The 14,028-nt window shown below is 42.8% G+C and overlaps 1 protein-coding gene across 1 annotated transcript in view; it reads right to left on the bottom strand.

The window, feature by feature from the left end:
- timm23a (translocase of inner mitochondrial membrane 23 homolog a (yeast)) overlaps positions 1 to 14,028 on the bottom strand; it is a 49,289-nt gene that overhangs the window by 23,047 nt on the left and 12,214 nt on the right. The window contains exons 3-4 of the mRNA XM_073025233.1: positions 6,415 to 6,508; positions 1,647 to 1,731 (exon numbers count right to left, since the gene is read on the bottom strand). Coding sequence (XP_072881334.1) covers positions 1,647 to 1,731; positions 6,415 to 6,508 — 179 coding nt within the window. The remainder of the gene's footprint in view (positions 1 to 1,646; positions 1,732 to 6,414; positions 6,509 to 14,028) is intronic.

The raw sequence follows: 14,028 nt of genomic DNA, 5'->3' as shown, positions 1-14,028 counted from the left end.
AAGCATAACGTCAAAGTTACAAAGTAATGGCTTAAAAACAAAGTTAGTGTCCTGGAGTGGCCAAGCCAGAGTCCAGACCTCAATCCAATTGAGAAGTTGTGGCTGGGCCTTGTGGCTGTTCACTCACGATCCCCATGTAATCTAACCGAACTGGAGCAGTTTTGTAAAGAAAAATAGGGAAAAATTGCAGTGTCCAGATGTGCAAAACTGATAGAGACCTATTCACACAGAGTAATTGCTGCCAAAGGTGAATCTACTGAACAAATACTAACTTGAATGGAGTGAGTCATTATGCAATCAATTATTTTGTGTTTTAATGATTGCAATACATTTAAGCAATTTGTAGAAATTTGCTTTCACTTTGACATGAGTCTTTTCTGTTAATCAGTGTCAAAAAAGCCAAATTAAATCCACTGTGAATCAATGTTGTAAAACAATACAACATGAAAATTTCATGGGGGGGGGGGGGAATGGAGGAGGAATAGGCACTGTTCATTTCTTCCTTCTCACCTTGTATCTGTGCCCAATAGTTCTAGGCTCTGTTTTCCTGTAAATAAGATTCCATCCACCACATCTACAAGATCACTTCTCGGTCCCCAACGTTCCAATCAAAACACAGTCTACCAATGTCTCCTTTTAACTATAGAGTCACAGAATAATACAGCTTGGAAACACCATAATCCTCAAGCCCTCCCCCCTTTTCCATGTACCCATCCAAATACATCTTAAGTATTGTATTTGTATCCCCCATTATAGCTCTCCATTCCAGATGACATCCTAGTGAATCCCTTTTGCACACTCACAATTCCTGTCACATCCTTTCTGCAAATTGTGACCAGAACTGTATATATTAAACAAGATCTAATCAAATTTTTGTACACCACAACATATCCTAACTCTTATACTCAATGGCTTCTTCTATGAAGTATATGAAATTCCCTTTTCAACATTTTATCCACTTGTGCTAGCACTTCCAGGGAGCACTGGACTTTCAGTTCAAGGTCTCTCTGTATATCATTGCTTCTAAAGGCCCCAACATTTATTCCATGCCTTATTAGAATTTAACTTCCCAAAGTGCATTACTTCTCACTTTTTTGGATTAAATTCTGTCACCATTCTAACTTTCCAGTTGATCTATGTCTTGCTGTACCTCAGGCAACAACTTTGTTAATGCGTGTGCCTTCTGCAAACTTACTTATCAAACCACACACATTCTCATTCAATAATTTATAAACAATTACAAACATAGTTCCAGTATACCAAATGTTACAAACATTTAGTCAGACAAACACTTGCCCACCACTGTCTTCGGTCTCATATCACCAAACCAATTGCTGGACCAGTTTGTCCAAAGTGTCCAAATCATTAATGTAATATGCACAGGATTTGCATTGGAAACCACCTTTCAATCATTAGAAAACTAATTAACATGTCTATCTTGAAAAACTTAATCAGAGGTAACCATTCATAATGGATTTTCTGAACAAATCATTTCTAAATTTGGCATGTGCATTTTCCACAGCATCGGCATCCTTATTGTTTAGTTAAAACTGTTCACTTGCTGCAAATTCTATTTGTTATACATTGGAAGCCTTGCCTGCTCATTATAGAATTCAGAGAGGAATCTGCTTTGGAACAATACTCACTGAACATTTCTAGGTTTTGACCATGCCATATCCCGAGTTTCCTTCAAGCCCAGACGCAAGCCATTTACTGCACCAATAGCGGCACCTGATGAAACAAATTTTTCAGAGGGAAATCAGAAACATAAAAAAGCTACAGCACAATACAGGCCCTTCCACCCACCATGTGTGCCACACATGTACTTACTTTAGAAATTACCTAGGGTTACCCATAGGTTTCTATTGTTTTAAGCTCCATGTACCTATCCAGGAGTCTCTTAAAAGACCCTATCATATCCGCCTCAACCACCGTTGCCGGCAGCCCACTCCACACACTCACCACTCTGCATAAAAAACTTGCCTCTGACATCTCCCCTGTACCTACTTCCAAGCACCTTAAAACTGTGCCCTCTCGTGTTAGCCATTTCAGCCCTGGGGAAAAAGCCTCTGACTATCCACGTTATCAATGAATCTCATCATCTTATACACCTCTATCAGATCACCTCTCATTCTCCAACGCTCCAAGGAAAAAAGGCCGAGTTCACTCAACCTATTCTTGTAAGGCATGCTCCCCAATCCAGGCAACATTCTTCTTGTAAATCTCCTCTGAACCCTTTCTATAGTTTCCACATCCTTCCTGTAGTGAGATGACCAGAACTGAGCACAGTACTCCAAGTGGGGTCTGACCAGGGTTCTATATAGCTATAACATTACCTCCCGGCTTCAATCCCACAATTAATGAAGGCCAATGTACAGTCAACCTGCGCAGCAGCTTTGAGTGTCCTATGGACTCTGACCTCAAAATCCCTTTGATCCTCCGCACTGCCAAGAGTCTTACTATTAATGCTATATTCTGCCATTATATTTGACTGACCAAAATGAACCACATCACATTTATCTGGGTTGAACTCTGCCACTTCTCAGCCCAGTTTTGCATCCTATCGATGTCCTGCTGTAACCTCTGACAGTTCTCCACACTATCCAAAACAACCCCAACCTTTGTGTCATCAGCAAATGTACTAACCCATCCCTCCACTTCCTCATCCAGGTCATTTAAAAAAATCACACGGAGTAGGGGTCCCAGAACAGACCGCTGAGGCACAGCCACTGGTCATCGACCTCCATGCAGAATATGACCTGTCTACAACCATTCTTTTTCTTCTTGTGTGCAAGCCAATTCTGGATCCACAAAGCAAGGTCCCCTTTGATCCCATGCCTCCTTACTTTCTCAATATGCCTTGTATGGGGTACCTTATCAAATACCTCGCTGAAATCCACATACATTACATCTACTGCTCTACCTTCATCAATGTGTTTAAGTCTCATCCTCAAAAAATTCAATCAGGCTTGTAAGGCATGACGTACCTTTCACAAAGTCATGGCGGACTATTCCTAATCATATTATGTATCTCCAAATGTTCATAAATCCTGCCTCTCAGGATCTTTTTCATCAACTTAACAACCACTGAAGTAAGACTCACTGGTCTAATTTCCTGGGCTATCTCTACTCCCTTTCTTGAATAAGGAAACAACATCTGCAACCCTCCAATCCTCTGGAACCTCTCCCATCCCCACTGATGATGCAAAGATCATCGCCAAAGGCTCAACAATCTCCTCCCTTGCCACCCACAGTAACCTGGGGTACACCTCATCTGGTACTGGAGACTTATCTAACTTGATGCTTTCCAAAAGCTCCAGCACACCTCTCTTTTTTAATGTCTATATGCTCAAGCTTTTCAATCTACTGTAAATCATCCCTACAATCGCCAAGATCCTTTTCTGTAGTAAAATCTGAAGCAAAATATTCATTAAGTACCTCTGCTATCTCCTCCAGTTCCATACACACTTGATTGGTCCTATTCTCTCACGTCTTATCCTCTTGCTCTTCACATACTTGTTGAATGCCTTGGGGTTTTCTTTAAAGCTCTCATCAAGGCCTTCTCATGGCCCCTTCTGGCTCTCCTAATTTCATTCTTAAGCTCCACCCTGCTAGCCTTATAATCTTCTAGATCTCTATCATTACTTAGTTTTTTGAACCTTCCGTAAGCTCTTCTTGACTGGATATTCAACAACCTTTGTACACCACGGTTCCTGTATTGTACCATCCTTTCCCTGCCTCATTAGAATGTACCTATGTAGAACTCCACACAAATATCCCTTGAACATTCGCCACATTTCTGCAGTACATTTCCCTGAGAACATCTGTTGCCAATTTATGCTTCCAAGTTCCTGCCTGATAGCTTCAATATTTCCCCTTACTCCAATTAAACTCTTTCCTAACTTGTCTGTTCCTATCCCTCTCCAGTGCTGTGGTAAGGAGATAGAATTGTGATCACTATCTCCAAAATGCTCTCCCACTGAGAGACCTGACACCTGACTAGGTTCATTTCCCAATACCAGATCAAGTACAGCCTCTCTTCTTGTAGGCTTATCTAATATTGTGCCAGGACATCTTCCTGTACACACCTAACAAACTCCACCCCATCTAAACCCCTCACTCTAGGGAGATGCCAATTAATATTGGGGAAATTAAAATCTCCCACCACAACAACCCTGTTATTATTACACCTTTCCAGGATCTATCTCCCTATCTGCTCCTCGATGTCCCTGTTACTATTGGGTGGTCTATATATTAAAAAACCCAGTAGTTATTGACCCCTTCCTGTTTGTAACTTCCACCTACGGAGACTCAGTAGACAATCCCTCCATGACTTCCTCCTTTTCTGCAGCCCTGACACTATCTCTGATCAGTGTCATGCCCCCATCTCTTTTGCCTCCCTCCCTGTCCTTTCTGAAACATCTAAATCCTGGCACTCTAAGTAACCATTCCTACCCGAGCCACCTAAGTCTCTGTAATGGCTACAAACATCATAGCTCCAAGCACTGATCCACATTCTAAGCTCATTCGTTTTGTTCATGATGCTTCTTGTGTTAAAATAGATACATCTAAAACCAACAGTCTGAGCATATCCCTTCTCTATCATCTGCCCATCTTCCCTCTCAAACTGTCTCCAAGCTTTCTCTATTTGTGAGCCAACAGCCCTTCCTCAGTCTCTTCTGTTCGGTTCCCACCCCGCCCCCCCCCCCCCCCCAGCAATTCTAGTTTAAACTCTCCCCAACAGCCTTAGCAAATCTCCCTGCCAGAATATTGGCCCTCCTTGGATTCAAGTGCAGCCTGACCCAAAAGAGGTCCCAATGACCTAGAAATCCGAATCCCTGCCCCCTGCTCCAATCCCTCAGCCACACATTTATCCTCCACCTCACTCTATTCCTATACTCACTGTCACATGACACAAGCAATAGTCCCGAGAGGTCCTGCTTCTCAACTCCTTCCTCACTCCCTGTAGTCTGTTTTCAGGACCTCCTCCCTTCTCCTGCCTATGTCATTGGTACCAATATGTACCATGACATCTGGCTGTTCACCTTCCCACTTCAGGATATCATAGAAATTGCAGAAGGAAACACTTTTTCCAGAGAAACTGGTGCCAAATGTTACATCAATAACTCAAATATGAAATAAATTAGAGACTCATGGAGGATTAGCATTCTGTTAAATCTATTGATAAGTATCCATGTTGTATTACTCATTCACATATTTCCACAAGTGCTCTGTATTTAATCCTGACAACCAGCCGAATAAGGAACCATTATGAAACTATTTCCAATGGATCAAGATTACTTTGATTTTACTTGTACATAATAATTAGGAAGTGTGGAATGTTCATCTACAAATTTTTCACCCATGATTAAAGCAAACAAAATAGATCACACAGTTCCCTTTATTTCCACTGAACTGACATCTTCCACTTCTATCAGTCAGTACGAACAGTATCAAAATTAGTTCTACATTCAGATTACTACAGACAGGTTCCTTAAGGTTGTCATAGCAAGGGATGGGTAGTGGGGAGAAGCTCCCACTACTATTAAATGCTCTCAATGACGTTCACCTTAAATAGTCTCTGAAAACCAAGTCCACCTCCTGGCCTTCACATATGGCTTAACTACCGAGTACGGCAGAACCATTTCTGCTAACAGGAAAAGGGGCAAAGGCTAGTTACTGCTGCCTTAAAACCATTCACTCCAGGCAGATGTGGCTCATCAGCTGAGGTTGGCAGCTCATCTAGAATGAAAACTTTGATCTTAAACCTCCACTGCCTTGCAGCTATACCCACACATAGGAGTACACCCCCGAGGAAAAATCTGAACTAGAGTTCTATGTTGAATTGAACACTGACTGGCAACTCCTGTGATGCTATTTGTGCCAATCAGTACTACTGCCATTCCTTTGGATTCATCAGCTGCATGAAAGGGGGAACCTGCTGCATGGGTAACAGCTTGCTCTCCATCCCCCTGGCTTGAGTACTGATGATGTTGCACCAACAATGTAGGCAGCTAGGATGTAACATCCATGGTCGACTCCCACCAATGGAAGGCCTCCTACAAAACAGTTTCTTTTGGGAGGAGAGGATGGAAGCAACATAATTCAATGTGCATCATGTATTCCTAGACAAGTTTTCAGTGTCCTGTGAAGCACTTTACTCAGGCCCAACTTGACACAAAATCTTCTAGTCTCTAACTGAACAAAGATTCTTTGTCATTACTTTGCACCTGTTCATCACCAACACCCCATCCCCATCTTCTACCTTTGGAGCTAAACCTATACACCTTCCTTGGAGACCTTAGTTTGTGTTAGTTGATACATGTAAAAGTGAAACTGAGAGCTTACAGGATTTAATTTTGGCTTACTCAAAGGGCATCACTCATCTAGTGATTAAAAACAAAGCAAACATACCGGTCATACAGCAGCCGCCAATTGTAAAAAATGCCAGCTCAAATCTTCCTCTCGTCTTATTTGCTCCTGTTGGTAATATAAATTCATCAGTATCCTGAAAAAGACGAGAAAAGGAGAGCATTGGTATCTACAGTGCAAGTTAACTTTATGATACATCGCTGTTGGAATTTCCTGGCTGCTGACATCTCCATTCCATCCAGGATGACATGTGCTTACAATGCCAGACAAGTAATTCTTATCATCAGTATTAAAAATATACTCTTGCACTTGTACCAACTAAAATCATGAACAAAAATGCTGACAAAAGAAATCAGGTCTTAATACTGACCACGGAAAAAGATTAAAAAGTGTATAGTTTTGAGGTGGAAGTTAAAGCAATCTATTATTAATTTCAGATTTCCAAAATTCACAAGAGAAAATCTTAGAAGTAATAAGCAAGTCAGAGAGCACGGGAGTCAATCATTAAAACAAAGATTAGCTTTATTTTTCACATGTATATCAAAATCCTTACATTTCTTTATCATCAACAGGTCAGAGTCTCCAATTAGGGATTGAAAATCCCTATCCTCAACTCTTGAATATAAAAAGCCCCATCATTAAGACTTTCAAGGGTGTGTAAAAATTCTTTACTGAAGCCCTTGACTGCCCTGTCTACTGTAATGAGGACACCCTGGCAAGCCTCATTTAAGATGAAAGAATAATAAAGCAAAATGTGTTGTTTGTGTCAATGAGCAACACAGCCAGTGGATGTGCTGGGGCAGCAGTAAGTGTAGCTATGCTTCTGGCCCCACCATACACGTCTACGAGAGCTTTAACCAGCAGCCAATCTGGCCACTGGAAGCTTGAAGAGGGGGAGAAATTCCTGGTTGGTACGTTGCCTCTCAGGTGCCAGGATCCAGGACATCTCAGATCAAGCCCTCAGTATTCTTAAGTGGGAGAGTAAGCAGACTGAAGTCATGGTCCATGTAGGTACCAATGACATGTGTAGGACAAGAGATGAGGTTCTGCATAGGAAGTTCAAGGAGTTAGGTTGCCAGTTAAGTGCAGGGCCTCCAGGGTTATGACCTCAGGATTGCAACCCATGCCACGTGCTCAAGAGGCCAGAACTAAGATGATTTTACAGCACAATAACAGCCAAGGAGTTGGTGTAGAAATGAGGGCATGAGACTTTTGGATCATTAGGCTCTTTTCCAGGGAAGGCTGGTCCTGTAAAGAAAGGATGACTTGCACCTGAACTGGAGGGAGACTAACTAGCTGGAAGGTTTGATAGGGTTTAAACTAGAGTTGCAGGGAATTGGAAACCAGCTTGCCAAAACAGTCAGTGGAAAGGTTGTGGAGGCAGATGTTGGTAAGACTTCAGTTAGGAATCAAAAGGTTGAGCATGGCTCAACTAGTGTCCTGAGCTGCCAGTATTTCAATGCAACAAGTATCATAAGAAAGGCGGGTAATAGTGCTGAAGATGAGGTAGGTTTATAAACAGAGGCAAATATGGTGAGGAGAGGCTGTTGACAGGCCAAAACTGCAGTCAACAGGAGGAGTTGCAACGTAAAAGTCGGACAAAATCTAAGAGGGTGATAACAAGACTGAAGGTGTTGTTTTTGAATGCACGCAGTATACAGAACAAGGTAGAAGAACTTGCAGCAGAGTTGCAGATATGATGTTGTGGGCATCACTGAATCATGCCTGAAAGATTACAGCTGGGAGCTTAATGTCCAAGAACATACACTGTATCAAAAGGACAAGCATTGTTCCATTGGTATAAATGAAATCAAATGATTAGAAAGAGGTGACATAGGGTAGGAAGGTATTGAATCATTGTGGACAGAACTAAGGAACTGCAAGGGTAAAAAGACCCTGACAGGAGTTGTATAAAGACCCCAAACAGTAGTAAGGGTGTGGCCTACAAATTACAATGGAAGATAGAAAATGCATGCAAGAGTTTCTAAATGGAGAGAAAATACAAAACACTGAAGTTCAAAGGGACTTGGGAGTCCTTGTGCATTATTCCCTAAAGGTTAAATTGCAGGTTGGGTCTTTGGTGAGGAAGGCAAATGCAATGTTAGCACTAAGTTCAAGAGGACTAGAATATAAAAGCAAGGATGTAATGTTGAGACTTTATAAAGCACTGGTGAGGCCTCAATTGAAGTACTGTGAGCAGTTTTGGTCCCCTTATCTAAGAAAGGATGTGCTGAAACTGGAGAAGGTTCACTTAAATGATTCCAGGATTGAATGGTTTGTCACATGAAGAGTGTTTGATGGCTCTGGGCCTGTATTTGCTGGAATTCAGAAGAATGAAGGGTGACCTCATTGAAAACCATTGAAGGGTGAAATGTTTTGATAGAGTGGATGTGGAGGGGTTGTTTTTATGTTGGGAAAACCTCAGAATTGAGGGGTATCCCTTTAGAACAGAGATGAGGAGTTTCTTTAGCCAGAGAATGGCGAATCTGTGGAATTCTTTGCCACAGGCAGCTGTATCTTTATGTGTATTTAAGGCAGTGGTTGATAGATTCTTGATTGGTCAGAGCATGAAGGGATGTGGGGGAGAAAGCAGGAGATTGCGTCTGAGAGGAAAATTGGATCAGCCACGATGAAATGGTCGAGCAGACTACATGGCCCAAATCTGCTCCTGTACCTTATGTCCACAGTTTATTAATTCTAACACATATGCCTTTGGAATGGAGGAGAAAACCCACGTAGTCATGGGCAGAACATACTAACTCTTTACAGACAACAGTGGAAAATGAACTAGGACTGTTGGTGGTGTAAAGCATTACTCTAACCACTACACTACTGGGCCACTCCAATAGTAACATTGATTATATGCTTGGGCAAGATTTACAAAAAAAAATGTGAAGCACTGCTACACAAGAGGATAATAACCACGAGAAGTAGATTTTGAAAAATAACTAGAATGCAGACATTAACTTTAATATTCAGGCATAAAGATACAACTTAAAAACAACTGGATCACAGGTGAGCGAGTACAGAAGGAGAACTACTCAGAAATCCTGATTACTCAACAGTATTTCATTTGCTCCATTTAAAAATCACTGGAAAATTTCTTAGACTACTGTACAACTTAAAATTAAAAGTGTACTGTGTGCAACTATGAATAATATCCAAGAATCAGGAATATCTGCCAGTCCGACACCAAGTCACAAGGGTGCCAGATTATTGGAATTTCAGCAGTGGTTGTTCTAGTATTCTGGCACTAGATGGCATGATGTGTTCAGTCACAGCACAACAAGATTTTAAAAAAATAAATTTAGGTACAATAAACCATTCAATGACTCTCAGTCTTTTACAAATGTTTCCATTACAGTCTTTACATTCCCACACTTTTGCCACCCAGGTGGCACTCTGTTATTCCATTTTTACATACAGTGGTTTAGGGGTATACACACCCCCACCCACCCCTCAACTCCCACAGGAGAAGGACCCTAGACTGTGGTCCTTCCCCACTGGGCCTTTGCGGTGGCTGCACTGAGTTTGAGTGCATCCCTCAGCATGTACTCCTGCAGGCGAGAATGTGCCAGTCGGCAGCATTCCCTCACGGACATCTCCGCGTGCTGGCAGACCATCAAGTTTCGGGCCAACCAAAGAGCGTCTTTGACCGAGTTGATGATCTGCTAGCAGCACCGGGGAGTTGGTTTCGGTGTGCGTCCCCCGGGAACAACCCATAGATCAGAGAGTCCTCTGTTACGCAGCTGCTGGGGATGAACCTCGACACTGTCCCTTCCATCCTCCTCCACTCCTTCTCCGCGAACCCACAGTGTGCAAAGAGGTGGGTCACTTACGACTCCTCTCTGCAGTCCTCCCGTGGGCAGCGGGGTGTGGAGGCGACGTTCCGGGCGAACAGGGAGGGATCGGACTGGGAGGGCCCCTCTCACCGCCAGCCAGGCGAGGTCTTGGTGCCTGTTGGTGAGGTCTGGCGATGAGGCATTTTGCCAGATGAACTGGACAGTCTGCTCAGGGAAACACTCCACTGTGTCCATCTCGTCCTTCTCCTGCAGTGGCTGCAGGACCTTATGTGCTGACCACTGCCTGATGGCCCCGTGGTCAAAGGCATTGACCTGAAAGAACTTCACTACGAAGGACAGGTATGGCGGCAACGACCAGCTGACAGGGGTGTTGCGCAGGAAAGGGGCCAGACCCATCCTTTGTAGCCAGTGTGACAGGTAGAACCTGGGCACGTAGTGGTACAAGATAAATAAACAAGGTTCTCTCCACACAAATAGAGAAAATGTTTTCCTCCACACCTTTCACCCAGCCCCATCAGTTAAAAACAAGTTCATACTTGTAGCAGGTTAAATTACTTTAAACTGAGGCCATTTCCAAAACCATGGGCACATGGGAAATGCAAATTCTCTAAATCAATTTATAAATATCGGAAACACAAAAGGTGGGGGGAAGAAAGGTCATTTTGATAAACAAATACAAAGCTCCATAGAAATACAAACATTTATTTGCCCTGCTTGCTTCAGTACTGGGTTCAGAGATTACATTCCAGAAAATCTGCTCCCATAGAAGCAGGGTGGGAGCAAATAGTTAAAAGAAAGGCGGGAAGACCTTTTCTTCTTTCTCTGCCCTCAGCTTTTCCTCTCTGCTATTTCTTTAATGATTTGGTTTTTCAAATTTTTAAAACACAGAAACTATTTGTACTGTGGATACTATAAATCAAATGATATGCCAAAATTGTGCAATTCAGCACCTCATAGCTATGGTCCCTCATTTTCTGGTAAGACCTCTGCTGTTTCCAAGATTCCTCCACTGCCCTGTGCCATTAATGCTACAGACACGCAAGAGGTGACAGATGAGAGATCAAGAGTAAGAGGGAATGGCCTCAGGAGGTTCCATGAAGTATCCAGGCATAAAATAAATGCTTGTTTGGTCATCTTTCACAGTAATGTTTAACATGGAAAAAGCACTGAAAGTGCTTTACACTGCAAAAAGGGTGACACCCTGTTGTCCAAATTAATATGAAGACTGCATGTTAATCAAGTGTCAAGCGAACCTAACATTAAGTCAAATTTATATAAACTATAATTATTACTAATCTACTATCAAAACAGTTCAATGATCATGACATTAATGGGTGTAATCAGAGGAGTTCTTCAAGAAATTTTATTTTCTTCATAGAGGACATGCTTCATGGTGTTATTTGGCACCAGTATTGTAACAAAATGGGATACTCTTAACATCTTTCTTAAGGCAATCTCCCTTCACTCAAACATAATCATCTAGGACAAGGACCCAACACTGGTTTCACAGTGAAATTTAAGAAACCATGCCAGGAAGATTGGCACTAAGAAAAACACAGAAGAACTGGCATTGTCATGAGACATGACACAAGATTATACAAATGACAAAAATGAAGATAACCTGTTAGAGACAGAGCTGAGTGATGTCCCAGGCTATGGACCTGATAACAAGCGTGGTCCATAAACTTTTACTTCAGTGCAGGAGACCAAAATATAACTGCAATATTCAAGACTGAAACAGCTACAACAACCATTAGGACCACGCAGACAATCTTCTCATGTGGACTACAAAAATCACTAGTAACAGAATTGATATTTAAGAAGGCTGTATGCACTGGATAAGGCTAAGGACCTCAATAACACAAAGGCCACAATATTAAAGTCTTGAGTTCCAGTATCAGGCCCAACCTATATTCAGTAAAAAAAAGTCAAAACCAGAAGGATGTTGGAAATCCAAAGCAAAAACTCCACCAGTCAAGCAACATCTGTGGAAGGAAATAGGCAACATTTTTATTGGAAAAGAGGGAAGTACAGATGACCCCTACACTGTGGCAGTTTGGATAAAAGAATTATCTTTATGGAATTTGCAAATCACTATAAAAATACTGGGATACAAAATAAAAATTTCTTACAAAATTTATGCAAGGTAAATAAATTGTTCTTCCAACTTGCAATTCGTGAAGCATGCATAGATGACACAACTTTGCATTACAGAAAGAAAAATGTGGTGTACATTCAGTGGCCACTTTATTAGGTAACTCCTACATGTTTGTGGTCTTCTGCAGCTGTAGCCTATCCACTTCAAGGTTCAACGTGTGCTCAGATGCTTTTCTGAACAATACTGATGAAACAAATGGTTATTTGAGTTACTGTTGCCTTCCAGTCAGCTTGAACCAGTCTGGTCATTCTTCTCTGAACTTTCTCATTAAAAGGGTTTCGCTGTTTTTCCGCACACTCTGTAAACTCCAGAGGCAGTTGTGTGTGAAAATCTCAGGAGATCAGTGTTTTCTGAGATATACAGACCACCCCGAATAGCAGCAACAATCATTCCACAGTCAAAGTCACATAGGTCACATTTCTTCTCCATTCTTAATGTTTAATCTGAACAACAACTGATCCTCTTGACCATGTCTGCATGCTTTTATGCACTGAGTTGCTGCAACATGACTGACTTATTAGATATTTGCATTAACAAAGTGTAATAAAGTGGCCATTGATTGTAGATTGTTTTTTCAGAAGCACACCCTCTCACCCTGTAACACAAGGGTCAACTATACAACACAAACAAAATGCTGGTGGGACACAGCAGGCCAGGCAGCATCTATAAGGAGAAGCACTGTCGGCGTTTTGGACTGAGACCCTTCGTCAGGACTAACTGAGAGATACTAAGAGATTTGAAAGTAGTGGGGGGAGGGGGAAATGCAAAATGATAGGAGAGGACCAGAGGGGGTGGGATGAAGCCAAGAGCTGGAAAGGTGATTGGCGAAAGTGATACAGAGCTGGAGAAGGGAAAGGATCATGGGACAGGAGGCCTTGGGAGAAAGAAAGGGGGAGGGGAGGAGCACCAGAGGGAGATGGAGAACAGGCAGGGTGATGGGCAGAGAGAGAGAAAAAAAACAAACATCTAAATATGTCAGGGATGGGTTAAGAAGGGGAGGAGGGGCATTAACAGAAGTTAAAGAAGTCAATGTTCATGCCATCAGGTTGGAGGCTACCCAGCCGGTATATAGGGTGTTGTTCCTCCAACCTGAGTGTGGATTCATCTTGACAGTAGGAGGCCATGGATAGACATATCAGAATGGGAATGGGACGTGGAATTAAAATGCGTGGCCACTGGGAGATCCTGCTTTCTCTGGCGGACAGAGCGTAGGTGTTCAGCGAAACGGTCTCCTAGTCTGTGTCGGGTCTCACCAATATATAAAAAGCCACACCGGGAGCATCGGACACAGTATACCACACCAGCCGACTCACAGGTGAAGTGTCGCCTCACCTGGAAGGACTGTCTGGGACCCTGAATGGTGGTGAAGGAGGAAGTGTAAGGGCAGGTGTAGCACTTGTTCTGCTTACAAGGATAAGTGCCAGGAGGGAGATCGGTGGGAAGGGATTGGGGGGGGGGGGGGGGGGAGAGAACGAGTGGTCAAGGAAGTCACGTAGGGAGCGATCTCTGCAGAAAGCAGAAAGGGGGGGGGAGGGAAAGATGTGCTTGGTAGTGGGATCCCATTGGAGATGGCAGAAGTTACGGAGAATTATACGTTGGACCTGGAGGCTGCTGGGTGGTAGGTGAGGACAAGGGGTACCCTATCCCAAGTGGGGTGGTGGGCGGATGGGGTGAGGGCAGATGTGCGGGAAATGA

This window comes from Hemitrygon akajei, chromosome 21, assembly GCF_048418815.1.
Source record: "Hemitrygon akajei chromosome 21, sHemAka1.3, whole genome shotgun sequence".
In the NCBI taxonomy this organism is placed as follows: Eukaryota; Metazoa; Chordata; class Chondrichthyes; order Myliobatiformes; family Dasyatidae; genus Hemitrygon; species Hemitrygon akajei.
This window is presented reverse-complemented; position numbering and strand designations above follow the sequence as displayed.